The 20,469-nt window shown below is 40.6% G+C and overlaps 1 protein-coding gene and 1 pseudogene across 1 annotated transcript; one reads left to right on the top strand and one right to left on the bottom strand.

The window, feature by feature from the left end:
* Nucleotides 1-11,611: 11,611 nt before the first annotated feature.
* On the bottom strand, nt 11,612-12,175 carry LOC149407789 (uncharacterized). Its single transcript, XM_089622090.1, has one exon. It carries the CDS (start codon nt 12,173-12,175, stop codon nt 11,612-11,614), a length of 564 nt encoding a protein of 187 aa, XP_089478216.1.
* Nucleotides 12,176-12,223: 48 nt separating this feature from the next.
* LOC149407788 (uncharacterized) lies at nt 12,224-18,555 on the top strand (annotated as a pseudogene).
* The last annotated feature ends 1,914 nt before the right edge of the window (nt 18,556-20,469 follow it).

Below are 20,469 nucleotides of genomic sequence, written 5' to 3'. Positions count from 1 at the left end.
AAACAAACTAATCAAAATTAAATTACTAACTATCTAATTAACATTTACAATTATTAACATATATTAACTTACATATTTCACATTAACTAACCTACATATTAACTAACCTAACATATTAAATAACATATTATATATACACTAACCTAACTAAGTATTATATACACTAATATATATTTATCAACCTAACTAACCTAGCTAACTAACTAATATATATTTATATAAAAAAAATAACTAATATATACACTAACCTAGGACGGCCGGCCGGGGACTCGGGGACAACGGCTCGGAGGCTGGGACTCGGGGACAACGGCTCGGTGGCTGGGACTCGAAGGACAAGAACTCGGCAGCGGGGCCGGGGCTGAGCGCACGGCGAGGTTCAGAGGCACGGGACGATGAGGCTGTGAGTGAGGCAGAGAGAGGGAGAGAAACACTGAGTTTAATTAAGAGAGAGCGAATTCAGTGAGTGGGAGAGAGAAATACCGGTGGAGAGGCGGAGAAGACGGCGGAGCGCAGCGGAGCTAGCGCGACGGAGGTGGTGGCAGAGAGAGAGAGCTAGCGCGGCGGAGCACGGCGGAGGCTGTGGAGGTCGTTGTAATGGTTTGTGGTTATGGATAGGGCGGAGCAGAGTAGCAGAACGAAAGAGAGTGTTTTTTTGGGTGAAATCGGCGGAGTGACATGAGAAAGACGAAGTGCAGAGGATTTGATTTTATAGAAAACCTAAATTTCAGGTGCGACTTTTTCGCACCTGAAACTCCTATTAGATGCGACTAGTCGCATTGGATAATATCTAAAAAAATTAACCCAGAATGTCACGTCAATCCTGAACGAAAAAATGAGGGGGAGAATTGGCCCGCTTAAAATTTTAAACTATCAGGTGAGACTTTGTCGCACCGGATAGTTCTTTAACCTATCAGGTGCGACTAGTCGCACCTGATACTTAAAAGCAAAAATAATTTTAGCGAAATTTTTTGGACTTCAGGTTGACAATCCGGTGCGACTAGTCGCACCCGAAAGTCATTTAGATGCGACTTTTCGGTGCGACTAGTCGCACCTGAGAGTCATGCGCATCAGAAAACCAAATTTGTAGTAGTGGCTCGGCTTCAATGTCCTCGCGGAGCTCAACCTCATCTCTTACTGCCTCGCTTTCTCACTTTCTCTCTCTTCCCTAAGCTCTCTCTCTCTCTCTATCTCCCTCTCCCCCGAGTTCTCTCTCTCTTTTTCTTCTTTCTTCTTTCTTTTCATTTCTTTCTTTCTTCTTTCTTTTCTTTTTTTCTCCTGGTTGCGTCTTACCAACGTCGGCCAAGTGATTTAAATCACTTAGAAGAAGATTCCACTCCCTTGATGACGTGGCAAGGTAATACTTATCCTCTTATTTACAAATTAATCTATTTTTCTTTGTTTTCTTTCAAATGGGTCCTGAAAAATTATTACAACCAAGTCCTCTTCATATAATTATCTAACTAAATCCATAACCGAACGGATTATAATTATATGATTCGAACCGAGAATTTTCTCGTTCATTCTCGATTAATTAAAATATATTTAAGGTTTCTCGGAATTAATTCTATTTCTAGATAATTTATTTCTTAAATTAATTTCTGGAATATTTCCTCGGAATTAATTTATTATTCGAGATAAACTCGATAATTCCTTTATTTAGTCTGAGATTTCTCATAACCTTAACATATTTTAAATTAATTTGATGAATCCATTGGAGCATGATTCACTTGAGAATTTAGTTGTAACAACGGAAACTCGTTTATTATTTCCAGATTTCCAAATACGAGTGACGCAAAAGCTTGTCCTTACATAGAGTCCCTTTCACTTCTTATGATATAAGTCCATAATTGTCTCTCAAAAGAGTTCATGGACTCTTAATATATTAGAGTTCAACCATCTAGCACATAGGTGTGAAATTCATAACCAAATGATATATCTACAAATACTTTATCGTTTTATCTAACTCGTTCTGACTTTATCTCTTCTTCGGGCTCTTTATCAAGTTCTTGAGCTAATTTCTCAATAACCTCAATTCTTAAATAAGAGGAGCTCGGTTCATCTTCCTTACACTTATAAGGAAATACATGCTCGAAAAACGAAGCATTTTAGATTCCATAAAAGAATCATTGTGTCGAAAGTATTTGTAGGAAGCCATCCTTCATATAACTCGAATAAGGATATAACATCCTTCATTCATATAACTTATTCAAAAGCTAAATTACCAACATGATGGTTACCCCCACATGTCTTATGGTAACTTAAGCAACATCACAATCACTAAATAAAGTATGATTCAATCGTTTGGCAATGCCATACGATATATGATAATATGATGGATTGACGTTGTGAATAAATCTATGTTGTGCACAGAAGCGCCAAATGGTTCAACATATTCACCTCTACGGACACTTCGCATCATATTAAACTTGTTATAAAGTTGACCCTGACCTTCAACTTTAACCAAGATAAATAACTCAATTGCCACAAAATTGTTTATAAGCAAATAAATTATTTTGCACTTTCGTCAATGAAAGTTACAAAAAAATTATTCCCACTTTTCATTGGTTCATAAACAATTATTGAAAAATTTCAATCTTTCAAATTACGAAAGGATTTTCTCAATTATTGATTCAACACAAATCTCATTTATGTGTTCGAAATCATAATTTTGTTATCCAAATTAATTATTATTTGCATTGTCTCAATACTCACATGACGTAATCATTTCATATACAAGAAGACATATGTAAAAATAATAATTTTGGATGTGATGACTTCACATAACACACGCCCAAATTCAAATCACTCTAGGTAAGAATTAAATAATCAGACTCATAAACCAATTTAAACATATAGTTAAACAACAGTTTCCTATAAATAAGATTCTCTCGTAATTCAGGCATATGAGAAAAAATTAAACCCATAAGATCTCGAGATAGCGGAGCTCCCATGACGATTTAAGTATATTGCACTATGACTTAATCCAATTCAATATCATAACGATATTCATGTATGACAAAACATGGCGGATAGCCACAATCATATGGAATTTAAAACTCCAAGTTACATCGGCGACAACGGCAACAAGGAGGTTAACAACCTTTACCTTATTAGTTCCCATATTATCGTTGTCAACAACCCGTTAATCAGCGACCGCCATTGTCACTAATAAAATAATTACAAAGGAACCTTGGATAGCAATCTATTTAGAATGTCCTTCCATTCACCTCAAACACAAGGTTAAGACTTACTTATTCTCGGCAGTCAACAATTTTTTATGATCTCCTAAGTAGTCAAAAACCTCTTTTCGGAGCCATTGTTAATCTCTTTGAACCAAAGAAGAACAACCTCGTTCTCAAAACACAACACCTCTCCCAAGTGCTAAAAATTATTTTTATTTCCTTCCAAACTCGAAGGCACAATCTCGATGACCGAGACCACATAAATTGGATTAATACAAGTAAAATCCATTCGGTGTGAATTTCGGGGGCGATTAAAAGTCTAACACATAATTTACCACAATCTTTGAACACACCATTGGCAACACTATGATGTGGCTTACACTCAAAAAATTAGAGCCCACATCCATGATTATGGATTTCTCATCCAATTAAATTCAACATTCCATAAAAGAGCGTTTCAAGCTATATAAAAATATAGCATGTCAATAAGGACTTGTTAACAAAAAAATTTCCAACACACGAGGTCAGAATATCAATTCTTGTTCTTAATGGCCATTAGCCCTTTTTAGATAGATTTCAACCCCCGAGGGTTCAAACAGACGGACAAGAACCTCACAAGACCGGCATGATATTAAAACAAAATTAAAATTTTGCTTTCACCTTCATGAGATTTCAGCATATATCGGTTCACACGGCCATAACATCATGTCGAGTACTCATACCACGAACACACATGGAATAAGACTCTCGGGTCTATTTTCGGCCGTAGCCAACAACACATTTTTAATAAAAAAAAATAATGGGATTTAAATAACCCAACGGTTATATCACGTGTTAGTGGCATACAAGCCAAATCCGGAGGCACCGTCGGATCAACAAAATTGTAGTCATCCATGTCTACAAAATCACACATGAAAATATTAGTTTTGAGAATGTAACGAAGTATTCGTATCCACCATGTGCCTGTTGACTGAGCGGACCACATACATCAGAATGTACTAGTTCCAGCAGCTCAGTAGCTCTTCGACCCTTATCGGAGAAAGGTCGCTTAGTCATTTTTCCTTCTATGCAAGATTCACACATACGTAGTAAACCTATTGCAGAGGCTTGGAGTAGACCGTGCCTCACAAGTCTCTTAATCCTGTCTAGACTGATATGACCAAGTCTTAAGTGCCAGAGATATGTTGATTTTGTTAGATCGGAGGATTCAGAAAGTTTGGTCCTCTTTGGCTCCCTAATTAGATCGTTATCTATTTCGGTGTCTAAAAGAGAAGGTTGAGTGGGATAAATGTAAAAAAGACCATTCTTCATACATGCATCAGTGACAAAAGAATTTGAAAAAGAAATACGAATTCCATTCTTTATAAACTTTAAATAATAATCTTTCTCGAAAAGTTGAGCAACAGATATTAGGTTTTTCCCAAAGGAAGGAACATAATAAACATTATTCAAATTTAAAGTGCGATCTTCAAAAGATAGCTTCACGGATCCCACAGCCTTCGCAGACACCACGTTCCCATCACCCCACTTGAAGCAGAAGTCGCCATCCTCTGAGCTTTTGCTTTTCCTAAATCCAGTTAAGGAGCAGCAAATATGGTTAGTAGCAGCGGAGTCAATAATCCACGATGATACATTATCAGCTACTAAAAAAGCTTCGATTATAAGTACAATACCTTTTTCCTTAGTCTTGAGGTAGGCAGAACAATTCCTACGCCAATGACCAGGCTCATTGCAGTGGTGGCACTTGTCGTTAGACTTGTCCACCTTTGGAGCCTTCGGCGTCTTCTTATTCTTTTGAACCTTCGGTTGGTTCTTCTTTTCGGCCTTGCGAGGTATCTTCTTAGATCCAGAGGTGGAGGCAGTAGCATGTACCTCTCCTTGAGCCCTCTTTTTCTTAGTGAGTCCCTCAGCGGTGTGAAGCTCTTTCATAAGCTCGGTAACAGTGTACTCTAGCTTGTTCATGGAGTAGTTTAGCTTGAAGGTATCGAAAGATTCGGGGAGAGTTTCCAAGATCATGTCTATTTTAGTCTCCCCATCAATTTTAGATCCAAGAATCTCCATTTCGTTTAGATAGCTAATGATCAGCATCATATTATCTCTAACGGGAGTTCCAGCCTTCATACGACAGTTCATAAATTGTCGGACCGCTTGTTGCCTAGCTTGACGTCCTTTCCCTCTAAACATCTCATGGAGATTGTAGAGCATATCGGCGGCAATCTCGATGTCACGATGTTGTTGTTGCAACACATTTCTCATAGATGCTAAAATATAGCACCTCGCAATCTCATCGGATCGGAGCCAGGCCGCCAGGGCGTCTTTTTCCTCTTGTGCCGAATCTTCATTCGTTTGAGGACAGAGGGTGGTGAGAACCCATTTTTTCTTGTCGACAGTAAGGACTATGTCGAGGTTACGTTTCCAGCCGACGTAATTGTCGCTTTCGAGTGTATTCGAGGAAAGAATTGTTGAGAGAGGGTTGAGAGACATTTTGCCTATAAAAGTTGAAACAAGTTTATGATTAGTCTTTTGGTTTAGGATTTAAGTTTTTAACATTTGATAAAATCCAAAGGAGTTATAAACCAAACGATAATTTACTCCTCAAGAGATGGCCGCAAAAAATCTCCATTTATAAGTAAATGACACATCATTAATGCTTAGCCAAGATGTCAATACACCAATTTTGACTAGTTACCTTTTAAATTGGTTTGATCACTCACATCCTTTTGCAGAGCCTCAAGGGAGGATTACTAGGGATTGAGCCTAAGTGTGCAACCAACCACTTAGTCCAAAAGATCAACTTTGAAAAAACAATCCCCCAAGAGGAGGCCTTGTCTTCATCGTCTCACTCTCGGACGTAGCTCATTGAGCAATGATCGAAGCAAAAACGCCATAGAGTACTCTCATTTAAGAGAGGGCCACAAGAGTGACTCTTAGTCTCACGTTAATTACTTCTTTCATTAGTGTTGGGGATCGTGGGTTGCAAACAATGAGTATAACCCTCCCACTTAGTTTTTGGAGTTGGTACATCGACTCTTATAAGTTCGGAAACGGATTTTCTAGTTATAGAGCGATAGAGCGGACAACTAGAAAAGAATCCTAGAGGTTCATGTTCAGAGCAGTGTTAGGGCATAAAGGCACAAGGTACATACTCGGATATTTTCCTATTTTCTATTCGGGGAAAGTGCATGAGGGAAGTGTGAACTTCAACTCACTCGAACACTTGAAACTTTGAGATTACACATCTTTATTTTTCGGCTTGTCTACGAAGAGACCTCCCACTCAAATTTTCAAGAGCATATAGATTTTGAACATATGTGATATAGATATAGTTTTGAAAACATTTTGACAACTTATTTGATTTGGATGACAAAATATTTTCAAGTTTGAAAATGAAAACGATTTTTCAAAATTCAAACTAGTTTTGTAAAAATTCAATTTCAATTAAACTTTTAAAAATCAAAACATTTTAATCTTTCAAATTATGTTTATAATCTTATAAAAAAAACATTTTTGCTCAAGAAAATTCTCTCATTAGAGTTCTATAACTCATGGTAGTGGGGCTGAAAATCCGGATTTCTAAAAAAACAGGACTTTCGGAACAGCCGCGCACCTCGGAGTAAAATCGCCATAACTGGCGGCTCCGATGTTCTTTTGACCCGAAACTAATTGCATTGGAAAGAGGACAAACAGACCTTTAATTAGATTCAAGAATCATTAAATTTTTAATTCTGAGCTGAGAGTTATGCAAATTTTACTGCGGGTTTTCTCGAGCTCGCAGAAAACTAGAAATAATTAAAGGTTGGACTTTGAGTGCGAAAAAAGAATCGAGTGTAACGGAACGCTTTAGGAAGTTATTAAGGCTTTTATTTGTGTTTTATTAACATGGTAATAACATGGTATAAAAGAAAGAACAACAAGCATAAAATGATTCAAGCAAATAAAAGAAACTAGTAAGACAGGAAAACTAGTCACAAAATTTACTCGAAATTTTCTCAAACTTAAAAACACGTTTTTTAATATAAAAAATTAAAAAAATTTAGAACTGATTCTAATATGTTTTAATAACATCCCAAACTCATAGAAAATCAACATGATTTTTAATTTGAAGGCAAGAGCAATAAATTAAAAAAAATCTAAGAAAACAATTCTAACTTGTCACAAAATTAGTAAACTTTCGAAAACGATTTTCAAGCTCATAATTTTAACTACATGTACATGCATATCTTTCACCATAGCTCTGATACCATTTATTGGAATTGATCTAGGGTTTAAGAAAAAGTTTAACGCTTCGGGTAAGCGGCGGAATTTTAAAAAATTTCTTTTGACAAGTAAAACGATTTTACTAAGCTAGACAAAGAGCAAGTACACGTAAATAAAACCTATTATGAGAATTATAAATTTACTAACCTTTTTAGAAGCTTGAACGTTGAGAAGCTTTTAGAAGGATACAATGTTCGTCTCCCCTCGCAGCACATCTCTCTTCTTTCCTCGGCAACACGAGCAACCACGATAGTTTCTATCACAAGAATCACTCGAGAGAAAAGGAATTAGTGAGTGGGCACTTTTAAACACGACGGCTCGAGAACAAGTCTCAAAGTCGAAGAGCTAAAAACGCTAGGTCAGATGAGAACCTAGGTGCCAAAACAAAACGAAAGAAAACTAGAGAGAGAGGAGAAGTCGGCCAAGTCTAGAGAGAGAAGCTCTCAATCTCTAAAACTTTGGATGAATGAAATGAGAAGAATGAGGGCTCTATTTATAGGAGAGGTTTCCTCTTCTATAGAATATCACATATTCATGAGCAAAATATTTCCTCTTTTCATCTTTCACTTGGGCGGCCAAATAAGGCTTCTAGAAGCCTTGGATTTGTTTCCTCTTTTGCTTCCCTTAAGCCTTTGCCGAAATTCCCTCCTCTTGGAGGAAATTTGTTTCCTCTTTTTCTTTTGGCAAGTATCTTCATACTTTAATGCACAAAATAAACTCTTTTTCACACTATGGGCTGCACGAATTTTATCTCCCATTCCCTTGCGTTGGACAGCCAAGAGGCTTCTAGAAAGGCTTTCTAGATTTTTCTTTACCTGTTTATGACAACATAAGAAAAGCCCATTAAGAATTTTCAAGTAAAATTATATGAAATGAAATTAATTCACAAGGCCCAATGAACACATCATGGCCGAGTGATCTAAGTCATCATATGACCATGTCAAAAAAAAATTATTGACATTCATTTCATGCCATGTCCAAAAAGACAAAATTACCATTTTGACAATTTTCGTAAAACTTGTCTCGTTTTTGTTTTGACTTAGCTTCTAGTTTAACTATTCCTACTCAATATGATTTGTGACAGTTACCTCATGGATTGAAATGAACAAAGCTTGAGCTAAATACTTGGACTCAAAAGTTCACAAACCTTTTCCAAGTTTAGCATAATGTCAACTGATTCCACTAAAGAGTTGACACTGAAAATCTCTCGGTTCAAATGAATTTATTTTCTACTCAAGGATACAACCTAATTTTAATGAGTGGATCCACTGAATATTATCTATGTTTACCCTTCATGAATATCATCAGCTAGTCGGGATTTACAAAATTACCATTTTACCCTTCTAGCTGTTATTTCCTTAACTCCTTTGTCGCTTGTGAATAAGTTAGAAACAATGTATTGACGAGGAGCTAACAAGTCACATTGTTTCATCCAAAAGAGTCAACACTCAATTTGGACACTGGCCAGTTCATTTATTCACATTCCAAGGAACAAATCATGAGGTGATATACGTTGCATTTCAGTAATCTTGTACATGAATTCCATATCTATGAGAACTTCACAAAGTTAGTCATGACATCTTCACAACTTAGTACTTCACCAATAGTTCCTGTTCAAAATCATATAGTGAGTCCGAACTTTGACTTTCTCAAATGAGAATAAGTAAGCTGTGAAATGGCATGTCTCATTTCAGGATTAAGGTAAGCTTGATGCAATTTATACGTAGTGACTTCTAGACATAAGAGGTTAAATGGTTTGTTCTTATCTTGTCTCTAGAAGTGCACTGGTCAATTCAGTACCTTCGGAAGATACCTAGAAAAACTATAGAGTCTCCAACTCTCAATGTCCCATAACCAGACATCATAGATTCTCCTAACAATCATACTGAGGTCAATAGTCCTTTGACCCTTAGATTCCGAATATATTTTTTTAAGCAAACTACAAAGAGTTTGTTCATGCAAATCTACATTTGTCTCTTCGTAAGGTGTTAAGTTTGTTTATGGACTAAAGACTAAGGGTTTATCATAAAGCATCAAACAGACAAGGAAGAATGAATGAACGTTTCAACTTTTTATTAATGAATAAGCAATTACAAGCAAGAGTCTTCATGAGACTTTATTACATCAAATGTACAAAATAAAGACTACAACTCTTCTTGTGAGCACCATTGACAACACCCTGCTCTACGACGACTTATACTCTTCCACCAGGCTTATCAGGCAGCTCACTGTCGATATTTTGCCTCTGCCCAAGGTGCCCCTGCTTGTCGAGGCAGACTGATATCGTCTCATGGCCCAACAGATTACCTCGGTAAGTTTGTGAGAGTTTTTAGGATAGGCGGACTGAAAAACTTGGAGATTTTTGTTTAGATTTTGATTTTATTTTTGTGTTCGCAACTCTCTCACCAGCTCCACCGTGATGTGTTCCGTTTTGAGGAACATATTAAGAGAGCTCGATCCGCAGCGGCCAACTCCGAAGAGGCAAGGAAGAAGATGGACTCCCTCTGCGTCGAGCTCAAAGGAATGGGGGAGAAGGTGACTGAGCTCAAAGAGGACGTTCTGGCTAAGGACGCCCTTCTGGCGATGTCGAAGATGATGCAGGCCTGTCTCAGAGGGAAGGATTAAGGAGCTCGAGGCCTAAGTCGAGAAGGACAAAAAGGCCATCGACAAATGGGGCGTCCATTCGGCCGCGCTCTCCAAGGAGCTCGTGGGGGCCAAGGCTCGAGTAAACAACAGGGATAGGGATCTCGCCAGTGCCAGGGAGGAGATTGCCAAGCTAAAGAGAACGGCCAAGGTCGAGAAGGAAAGGGCGGTCCTGGCGGTGAGGAAGGCGACGTCGATGAAGTACCGGGAGCAGATATTGAAGTATCGTGCTCAGCGGGAAAAACTCGAAGAGGCGGTCGTGATCTTAAAGAAGTTGGAGCAGTGTCGGGGTAACAAGGACCTGATCACTGAAGTCATTCATAATTCAGCCCCCGACTGGTCGAGCGAGCTGGCAGATACCGAAGCGGATATCGCCGACTACGAGAAGGAGTACGCCGCCATCATTATTTCGTAGGTCGAGCACATCCCCTTTACCCCGTACAACGACATGTCGCCCCCCGAGGCTCCAACCGACCTCGAAGTCCACCCCGAACAGCATGTTTTTGACGAGCACGGCTCGATGTTGGGTTCGAGCGAAGAGGTCCTCGCCACCATCCTAGAGGCATGCGAGAGTCCGCCCTTCACTCCGTCCCCAGAGCGCACCGAGCGAGAAGCCCCGGCCCCCGGCCAGACCTAAGTCCGACCTCGCCATCTTCTAGAAGTTATCATTTTTTTCTATCGTTTATTTTGTCTCTTTTTTTATGCTCATTATCGGGCCCGTTTGTTTTGGACAAAGCCTTTTTAATATTTTTGAACAATTATAGGGGGCTTTGGTACCCCTATTATTATTATGATTTATTTGATTTATCTTTGAATTTCATTCCATGCTTTTATTCTTCGATATTTTTGTTATGTATATTACCTCGCCCAAAACTCGTGAATGCATGCATGTTCGTAAAACTGCTAAGTCATTCAGGTCGCCTAACTATACTTTAGGATACTCCGAAATGACATTCGATCGCGGTCTGAAATGACTTAGGATCCATCTAAATTTTGTCAAGTCTTTTTGATCGTCGGTATCTAAAATGTTTCCCTAATAAATTTAGGCCGAAGTCACTTGATTATGTTTATCTTTAGGATTAGCCAAGTCTTTTAGATCGTCAAAATCTAAAACGTTTCCCTTAGGACGAAACATTATATTTGCTAAGTCTTTTAGGTCGCCAGACGTCTAAAATGTTTCACTTAGGCTCGAGTAATCAATTGAACTTTATCCTTTCATAGTCAAGTCTCTTAGATGGCCGAGATCTATAGATGTTTCACTTAGAACGACTTGGGCGAGGTCGGCCTTATCGAGGGGACGACCTCTTATTCGGGCGTTACGTGGAATGATGAGGTGAGGTTTCGAACCTCGCCTAAGTCATGATGGGGTACACTGCGAGCTCGGTCCGGGGTCCGGAATCTAAGGCAAAGTGCATGTTTTCGTTGTGTGGGGACTGTGCTTTTCTGTTAAGAAAAAGCTGCCTACGTACCCTTGTACAGGGATCAAGTCGGTCGTAGTTCGATTCTTATTGCTTTCAGCAATAGTATTTCTAGAGGTTAGAGATGTACCATGATCTCAAAGTCTGGTCACCGTCCAGCGTTTCAAGTTCACAGACTCCGGGACGCACAACCATGGTGACCCTGTAAGGGCCTTCCCAATTAGTGCCTAGTTTCCCGGCGTTAGCCTCAGCGGTGTTTTGGAAGATTTTTCGGAGGACCAAGTCCCCTTCATCAAATCTTCTCGCATTAACGCATTTATTGTAGAATCTGGCAATGGATTGCCTATAGTGGGATAACCATACCAGGGCTAAATCTCGCTTTTCCTCTTCAAGATCCAAGGCATCGCATAACGATTCATCATTTTTTGGCTTATCCTCATGCGCATGCATCACCCTAAGGGTTTGCACTTGGTGTTCGACTGGGATGACTGATTCGACTCCATGGACCAGGGAAAATAGAGTTTCCCTTGTCGGCCTTCGCGGACTAGTTCGGTAGGCCCAGAGCACACCGGGTAACTCTTTTGCCCACTGTCCTTTCTTAGCATCGAGCTTTTTCCTTATGGAATCTACTATGGTCTTATTTGCTGCTTCCGCGTGTCTATTTCCTTGAGACATCCTCACCTCAATGTTATTGTGGAAGCAAAAGTTTGTGAATTTTTAGATATGAACTGTGACGCTGATAAGTGATCTATTTCTTATCTAATTAATTTCAATTTCCACCATATTTTAGGTTTCAATCACTCATAACTACATTTGTATTAATACTTTTGTGTGTCAATGATTTATGTGCAGTTATATGTGAATTGGAGAAATTAGAGCAAAATAATACAGACTTTGGTGGTGGAAAGAAAAGAAATAAATCAAGCCAGGAAGAAGAAGCAGGGTGGGCCGCTGGACATCATCAAATAAAAAGCCCATTGATGTATTTGGGCTGTTTGGCTAATAAAATACATAATATCTAGGTTTTGAGGGATTTTCGAGAGAATTGTTTCTATTAGACGGGCGAGTATTAGATTTGAGGGGTATAAAGTTTTGGACGCATCAGTGATCTGAGAGCATTCTTTTCTTTTGAATTTTTATTTGGCTGCGCACGAAGACCAAGATTGTTGTTCACGTGCTTTCGTTTGACCTTCAGTATTTTTCTTTGTTTCATATTAGTAGATTATTTGTTCTCTTATTATAGTGTTCATTATTCAATATATCAATTCTTCTCCAGCCGCAATATCTAAAGTAATTTATGATGCAATCGTATTATTTTATTATTTTAGTTATGTCTAGCTAATTCTTTTAAACGGTTGAGGGCTAATTCAAGCCCGAGACATGAACGGATAGCCACGGTCTAGACTTTGCTCAGTCTTATTATTGTGAAATTGTTATTACTCTTCGGATCGTAAACCGTTCCTGTTTATTATAATTTCTATTTGATATCTATAGCCATACTAGTGTTTTTAATCCGTAATTGTTGAAAAAACTAGTAATTAGTGGTACGACTATGGTTATGAATTTCGTGAGGATTTTGTAATCTTAGGTGTAGAGCTTAACCGAGATTAATTGAATCACGCATGTGAATTTACATTATTTCGTTCACCTTACTTCCAAATCTTAATGCTTTTGTTAGATTAAATTTAGGACCATTGGTCTCTGAATTGTTTGACAATTAGGGTTAGCTATCGGCGCGTCGTCATAGTTAGCTAATATAATAGGGTTGTGTGGAGTAGTAATCGCTTGTTTTTACTATTTACGGTGTTGATTTCATAGCTAGTTTTCTGAGCATTGTCGAAGCCGAGGTTTGAAGTGATCGTCGAGGGTGCGAAAGAACCTTTAACCGTGCTTTTTATCATTTGATGGTCTCTCTTTAGTTTCTAATTTCTCAAAACCCCCGCTTCTCTTTGTTCTATTTATTATTCCTGAAAATAGTAAGTTAAATTGTTTAAATATAGGTCTCTGTGGGTTCGACCCTTATTTGCTACTATACTCTAGTAATATTTAAGGAATTTATTTTTTAGCGCGGAACGACACGCATCAAATTTTGGCGTCGTTGCTGGGGACCTTTTATTTAATCATATTGATTTTCTTGTTTCAGGATCTTTATGTCCACGGACGACTTAAGAGAACGAATCGTAAAACTCAAAGAATACATCTCTACCTCAAGTTCGTCCAGAACACTCACCGCCCCCGCTCTTTTCAAAGCACATCACATTCCCCTGCCATCTGACTCCGATTCCGACTCCGATTCAGTTAAATCGGAATATCCAATGGCACACCAACAAAGGACTCTTAAAGAGTTAGCAACACCAGATGGTGATGTGCAGCCGTTGTGCATCACCTACCCGACACTCGAGGTAAATTTTGAACTAAAATCTGGACTAATCCATTTCTTGCCTCGCTTTTATGGTCTCGCAGGAGAAGATCCGAACAAACACCTTAAGGAGTTTCACATGGTTTGTTCAAGTATGAGACCGGCTGGTATCACGGAGGAGCAAATTAAGCTCATCGCCTTTCCCTTCACACTCGTGGATACCGCGAAGGAATGGCTTTACTATCTACCCTCCGGATCGGTGACGACATGGAACCAAATGAAGCGTCTCTTCCTCGAGAAATATTTTCCTGCATCGAAAGCTGCTACCATTCGCAAAGAGATATGCGGAATCCGACAACAACATGGAGAATCGCTTTATGAATATTGGGAGCGGTACAAGAAGTTATGTGCTAGTTGCCCTCATCACCAAATCACCGATCAGCTCCTTGTTCAATATTTTTACGAAGGACTTCTACCAATGGAAAGGAGTATGATCGACGCCGCGAGTGGAGGAGCACTAGTAGACAAGACTCCAAAAGCAGCAAGAGCTCTCATTGCCAACATGGCCGCAAACTCTCAACAGTTTTACGTTCGCAATGATGCACCACGAGCGGTGAAAGAGGTAGGTACCAATCAACTCGAACAACAAGTCTCACAACTTACTTCTCTTGTGCAGCAATTGGCTTTGGCGCAAAATCCCAAGACTTGTGGAATTTGCAACATGACTGGCCACCAGACAGATGCGTGCCCAACACTTCAAGAGAGTGCACCAGAACAAGCAAACGCCATCGGTGGATTCCAAAGTCAACCAAGACAGCGATATGATCCCTTCTCCAACACTTTCAATGAAGGATGGAAGGATCACCCGAATTTCAGATATGGAGGTCAACAACAACAACACAATAATACTCAACCCCCTCCGAACAATCGACCACCGGGTTTCGCACCACAACCTCGCCAACCATACCAAGCCCGTGGTCCACCACCGCAACAACATTCTCAGGTTCAAAAGCCATCGCTCGAAGACATTGTGAACACTCTTGCGAGGAACACCTTGCAATTCCAACGAGACACCATGCAATTCCAACAAAGCACCGAGAGCTAACTCCGACATTTGGAGAACACCATGGGACAAATGGCTACATCTTTAAGCCGTTTGGAAGCACAAAGTTCAACTGGAAAATTACCATCACAAACGGAAAGGAACCCGAGAGAGAATGCAAGCGCGATCACACTTCACAGCGGGGCACATGTGGGCAATGCCCTACCCTTGGCACCACCCTTAGAGGGTGATGTAAGACCAACCACAAAGGAATCTACTCCTCCTGAGAAAGATTCCTCCGCTCTCGAACCTCAGGTAAGTGTTTCTAACCCTATTATTAATGCTCATCTCACGCCACCGCCCTTTCCTAACAGGCTTCGAAAATCAAAGAAAGACGACGTGGACAAAGAGATTCTTGACACCTTTCGTAAAGTTGAAGTGAATATTCCACTCCTTGAAGCCATCAAGCAAGTACCCCGCTATGCGAGATTCTTGAAAGAGCTATGCACCAACAAACGAAAATTGCGAGGAGACGAAAAGGTAAGATTGGGGGAGAATGTTTCTGCCGTTCTTCAACGAAAACTTCCCCCAAAATGCAAGGACCCAGGTACGTTTACTATACCTTGCAAGATCGGAAACACTAAGTTTGATAGATGCATGCTTGATCTTGGAGCATCAATAAATGTCATGCCTCTTTCGATTTATAAAGCTTTGAATATAGAACCTCTAGAGGAAACTGGTGTTGTTATATCTCTGGCTGATCGTTCTAATGTCTATCCAGTAGGAGTTCTTGAAGATGTCTTAGTGCAGGTGAACAAATTGGTTTTCCCGGCCGACTTTTATATTTTGGAGATGGATGATGACAAATCAGCCAATCCAACTCATATTTTGTTGGGACGACCATTTTTGAAAACCGCCAGAACAAAAATAGATGTTCATAGCGGAACTCTCTCGATGGAGTTTGATGGAAACATCATCACTTTCAACATCTTTGAGGTAATGCGATATCCTAGCGACGTCCACACAATTTGTTCCATCGATCTCATTGATTCCCTTGCCCAAAAATTGCTTGATATTAGTGGCGAAGACGAGATAGAGGTCGTGATTCGAGAAAATGTCGATGGAAATGAAATGTGCACAAAAGAAGTCCGAGAAGCAGCAAACGTGCTAGAGTCCACCACAACAACAATGAAGTATGAGCTTTCTTTCATAGACTTGCCATTAACTAACGAGAAGCCTTTACCTTCTATTTTACAGGCACCGATTTTAGAGCTTAAACAACTTCCCGAGCATCTCAAGCACGTGTACCTGGGTGAGAACGAAACACTACCGGTCATCATCGCCACAGATCTCACCCCGACACAAGAAGAGCGACTCATTCGGGTACTCAAGGAGAATAAAACAGCGATCGGGTGGACAATCGCCGACATCAAGGGAATAAGCCCATCTCGTTGCATGTATCACATATTCATGGAAGAAGGCTCTAAATGCACTCGAGATGCTCAACGGCGACTCAACCCACCAATGATGGAGGTGGTGAAAAAGGAGATACTGAAGCGCCTCAGTGTGGGCATCATTTACCCTATTTCTGATAGCAAATGGGTAAGCCCGGTCCAAGTAGTACCAAAGAAGTCGGGAATCACGGTTGTGGAGAACGACAAGAACGAGCTCGTTCCGCAAAGAGTTCAGACTGGATGGCGTGTTTGCATTGATTATCGGAAGCTCAACACCGCTACTCGCAAAGATCACTTCCTATTGCCATTCATTGATCAAATGCTTGAAAGACTAGCTGGACATTCTCACTACTGTTTCCTCGATGGTTACTCAGGCTACAATCAAATTGCCATCGCACCGGAGGACCAAGAAAAGACGACATTCACATGTCCATTTGGTACCTTTGCGTACCGCCGAATGCCATTTGGGTTGTGTAATGCCCCTGCCACTTTCCAACGACGTATGGTAAGTATATTCTCTGACTACTTAGAAAACATTATTGAGCTGTTTATGGACAATTTCAGTGTTTACGGAGACTCTTTTGATAAGTGTCTAGATAATCTTTCTCTCATCCTTAAACGTTGCATTGAAACTAACCTTGTATTAAATTGGGAAAAATGTCATTTTATGGTTAAACAAGGAATAGTCTGAGGGCATATTATTTCTGAGAGAGGAATTGAGGTTGATAAGGCTAAAATAGACACTTTGCGTTCCTTACCACCACCCACTTCGGTGAGGGAGATTCGGTCATTTCTTGGTCATGCAGGTTTTTATCGGCGATTCATAAAGGATTTTTCAAAGATTGCACTACCACTTTGCAAGCTTCTCCAAAAAGATGTTACTTTCGAATTTGATGAGAAGTGCTTAAAGGCATTCCATTCATTGAAGGACCATCTCACAACTGCCCCCGTCATTCAACCGCCGAATTGGGATCTCTCATTTGAACTTATGTGCGATGCGAGCGATTAAGCTGTTGGGGAAGTCTTGGGACAGAGGATTGGGAGAGCACCTCATGCCATCTACTATGCTTCGCGTACACTTGATGATGCCCAACTCAACTATACCACAACCGAAAAAGAGCTATTGGCTGTTATATTTGCCCTAGAAAAATTTCGATCATATCTAATTGGTTCAAAAGTTGTGGTTTATTCTGATCATGCAGCGTTGAGGTACCTCCTTACAAAGAAAGATGCCAAGCCTCGTCTCATTCGATGGATCCTTCTCTTGCAGGAATTCGATTTGGAGATCAAAGATAAGAAGGGAACCGAGAACGTGGTGGCTGATCACTTGAGTCGCATGGTGCAAGATGATGACTCTCCACCAATCCAAGATGTCTTCCCCGACGAGCAACTCCTTGCTATCACTAGCACTACGCCTTGGTTCGCCGACTTGGTGAATTATTTGGCCACAAAGAAGTTTCCAGAGTCATTCACTAAAGCTCAGAAGGACAAGCTCAAGAGCGATGCCAAGTACTACCTCTGGGATGATCCATATCTATGGAGACAAGGTGCTGACCAGGTAATTCGAAGGTGTGTACCCGAGTCCGAATTCAATTCAATCCTAGCCTTTCGTCACTCGTACGCATACGGAGGACATTTCGGTCCAAAGAGAATAGCTGTCAAGGTCCTTGAATGTGGCTTCTATTGGCCCACACTATTCAAAGATGCCTACTTATTCTGTAAGTCATGTGATAGGTGTCAAAGAACATGTAACTTGGGTCCACGAAATCAAATGCCTCAAACCCCAATCCTTGTTGTCGAAATATTCGATGTTTGGGGCATTGACTTCATGGGTCCCTTCCCATCTTCTTTTGGAAATATATACATTGTTCTTGCTGTTGATTATGTGTCTAAATGGGTTGAAGCTCGCGCTACCCGAACTGACGATTCAAAGGTTGTGGTAGATTTTTTAAAATCTCAGGTATTTACAAGGCATGGAAATCCGAAAGCGCTCATTAGTGACCGAGGTTCCCACTTCTGCAATCGCACGGTCGAGGCTCTCCTCAAGAGATACAAGGTCACTCACAAGACATCGCTAGCCTACCACCCGCAGACCAACGGTCAAACAGAAGTTTCAAATCGGGAAGTGAAGTCTATCTTGGAAAAGACGGTCAACCCGAACCGGAAGGATTGGAGCTCTCGACTCGATGATGCTCTTTAGGCGTATCGAACGGCATATAAGACACCCATCGGTATGTCTCCATATCGAATAGTTTATGGAAAATCCTGTCACTTACCTGTCGAATTGGAGCATAAAGCGTGGTGGGCTGTAAAGCAATGCAACATGGATATCGATGCCGCGGGGTCTCATCGAAAGCTTCAACTTCAAGAGCTTGAAGAGATTCGCAATGACGCCTATGACAACGCAAAAATCTATAAAGAAAAGACGAAGGCATTTCATGACCGTCGAGTGTTAACAAAGGAATTTGTCATCGGCCAAAAAGTACTTCTCTTTCACTCCCGCCTCAAGCTTTTTCCAGGTAAGTTGCGTTCTCGTTGGATTGGCCATTTTGTTGTTACTAATGTGTTTTCTCATGGTGCTTTTGAGATTCAAAGTATAAAAACAGAAAACTGTTTAAAGTGAACGGCCATCGTCTTAAACCATACTACGAGCTATCCACTGAACACACCATTGAAGAAATACCACTTGCCAACCCGGAATACACCATGTAGAGATGACTCCATGTCAGGCTGAGGACATTAAACTAAGCCCTACTCGGGAGGCAACCCGAGTCTTGTTTTGTTAAAAAAAAAAAAAAAAAAAAAAAAATTGCACAGCTGTGGAATCAGAACCCACTGCTGTGATTTTGGTTTCAAATTTTCGGCAGGCTCAGATCACTGCTGTGACTTTATTCTCACAGCAGTGAAAAAAAAAGGAAAAAGAAAAAAAAATTGCACAGTTGTGGAATCAAAACCCACTGCTGTGATTTTGTTTCAAATTTTCGGCAGGCTCTGATCACTGCTGTGACTTTAATCTCACAGCAGTGAAAAAAAAAATTCACAGCAGTGACGAATAAAAAAAAATAGACTAATAATAATAATAATAAATATATAAATAAGTAAATAAATACAATTAGGTTACTTTTTTCCCTGCCTCTCTCCCACACAGCCTCACCCTCCATATTCACATCAGTTTTTTTTTTTCTTTTCCTTCTTTCCTTCTACTCACTCTATTTCTTCTTCACCAACCCCCACATCTTTTCGACCTCTCCTCGTCGCTTCAATACCTTCGGCAACGAACGCCGGTGCCGAACTCCGAGCACCCACCACACCAGCGCACGACTTCCTCCGCAACTCTCTCCGTCACGAGATCCATTCACGACCGTATTCTACTATAACGAACTCCTCTCCAGCACGTAGCAGCGACTTTCAACGATGACACTCCACGCCGAGTATTCGAGTAAGTCATAAAGGAGATTTTAATTGTGTGGCTTTTCGAATTTGTTTGTGACTTGAAACATAGAAACAGAGTTGAGTTATTTGTGGGCTGGAAATTAGTTTGTATCGTGGTGCCGTGATTTTGTGTGCTCGTGGTTGTAGAAATGCAAGATGGTTCAGAAACGACGCCGCGAAAGTAGAGCATCTTCGTCACACAACACTCCCACTGCTCCGGCTCCGGCAACGTACAACACCGACCACTTTGCCAGCCCTGCCGCGGCCGCCCGCCATGAGAAACTACGCCACCGAAGGTGCATCCCAGAGCGTGGTTTTCAGGTTTCCCCCGTTTCGAACCCATTGGGAAGCTAATCACGGAACTCCTCGAAACTCGTCGTTGGACCATATTCGGTGAACAACCACAGACCAAATCCATTGACTCAATAGTCACCGAATTCTATGCCAACTTGCCCGACGCTCGCAACGGCAAAGTTATGGTTCGTGGCAAAGAGGTTCCGTGCTCCGCCGCAGCGATCAACCGTCATTACAGCACGCCAAACATTCCCCTGGGTCAAGACGAGTACGTACGTTGGCTGGAAGGATCAAAGAATATGGACGACATTCTCCGAGTCGTCGCCAACCCCGGCACGCAGTGGTCTTACACACGCAGGCACCGCCTACCCTTCCTCGAGCTGGGGGA

This window comes from Urtica dioica, chromosome 1 (assembly GCF_054948205.1).
Source record: "Urtica dioica subsp. dioica isolate 48M chromosome 1, U.dioica_male_clone48M_v1_H2, whole genome shotgun sequence".
NCBI classification, from domain to species: domain Eukaryota; kingdom Viridiplantae; phylum Streptophyta; class Magnoliopsida; order Rosales; family Urticaceae; genus Urtica; species Urtica dioica.
Note: the sequence above shows the minus strand (reverse complement) of the source record. Positions and strands in the feature narration are given on the sequence as shown.

Excerpts from the sequence above, each read along its gene's own strand:
- LOC149407789 (XM_089622090.1), bottom strand. The coding sequence starts at position 12,175 with ATGTCTCAAGGAAATAGACACGCGGAAGCAGCAAATAAGACCATAGTA.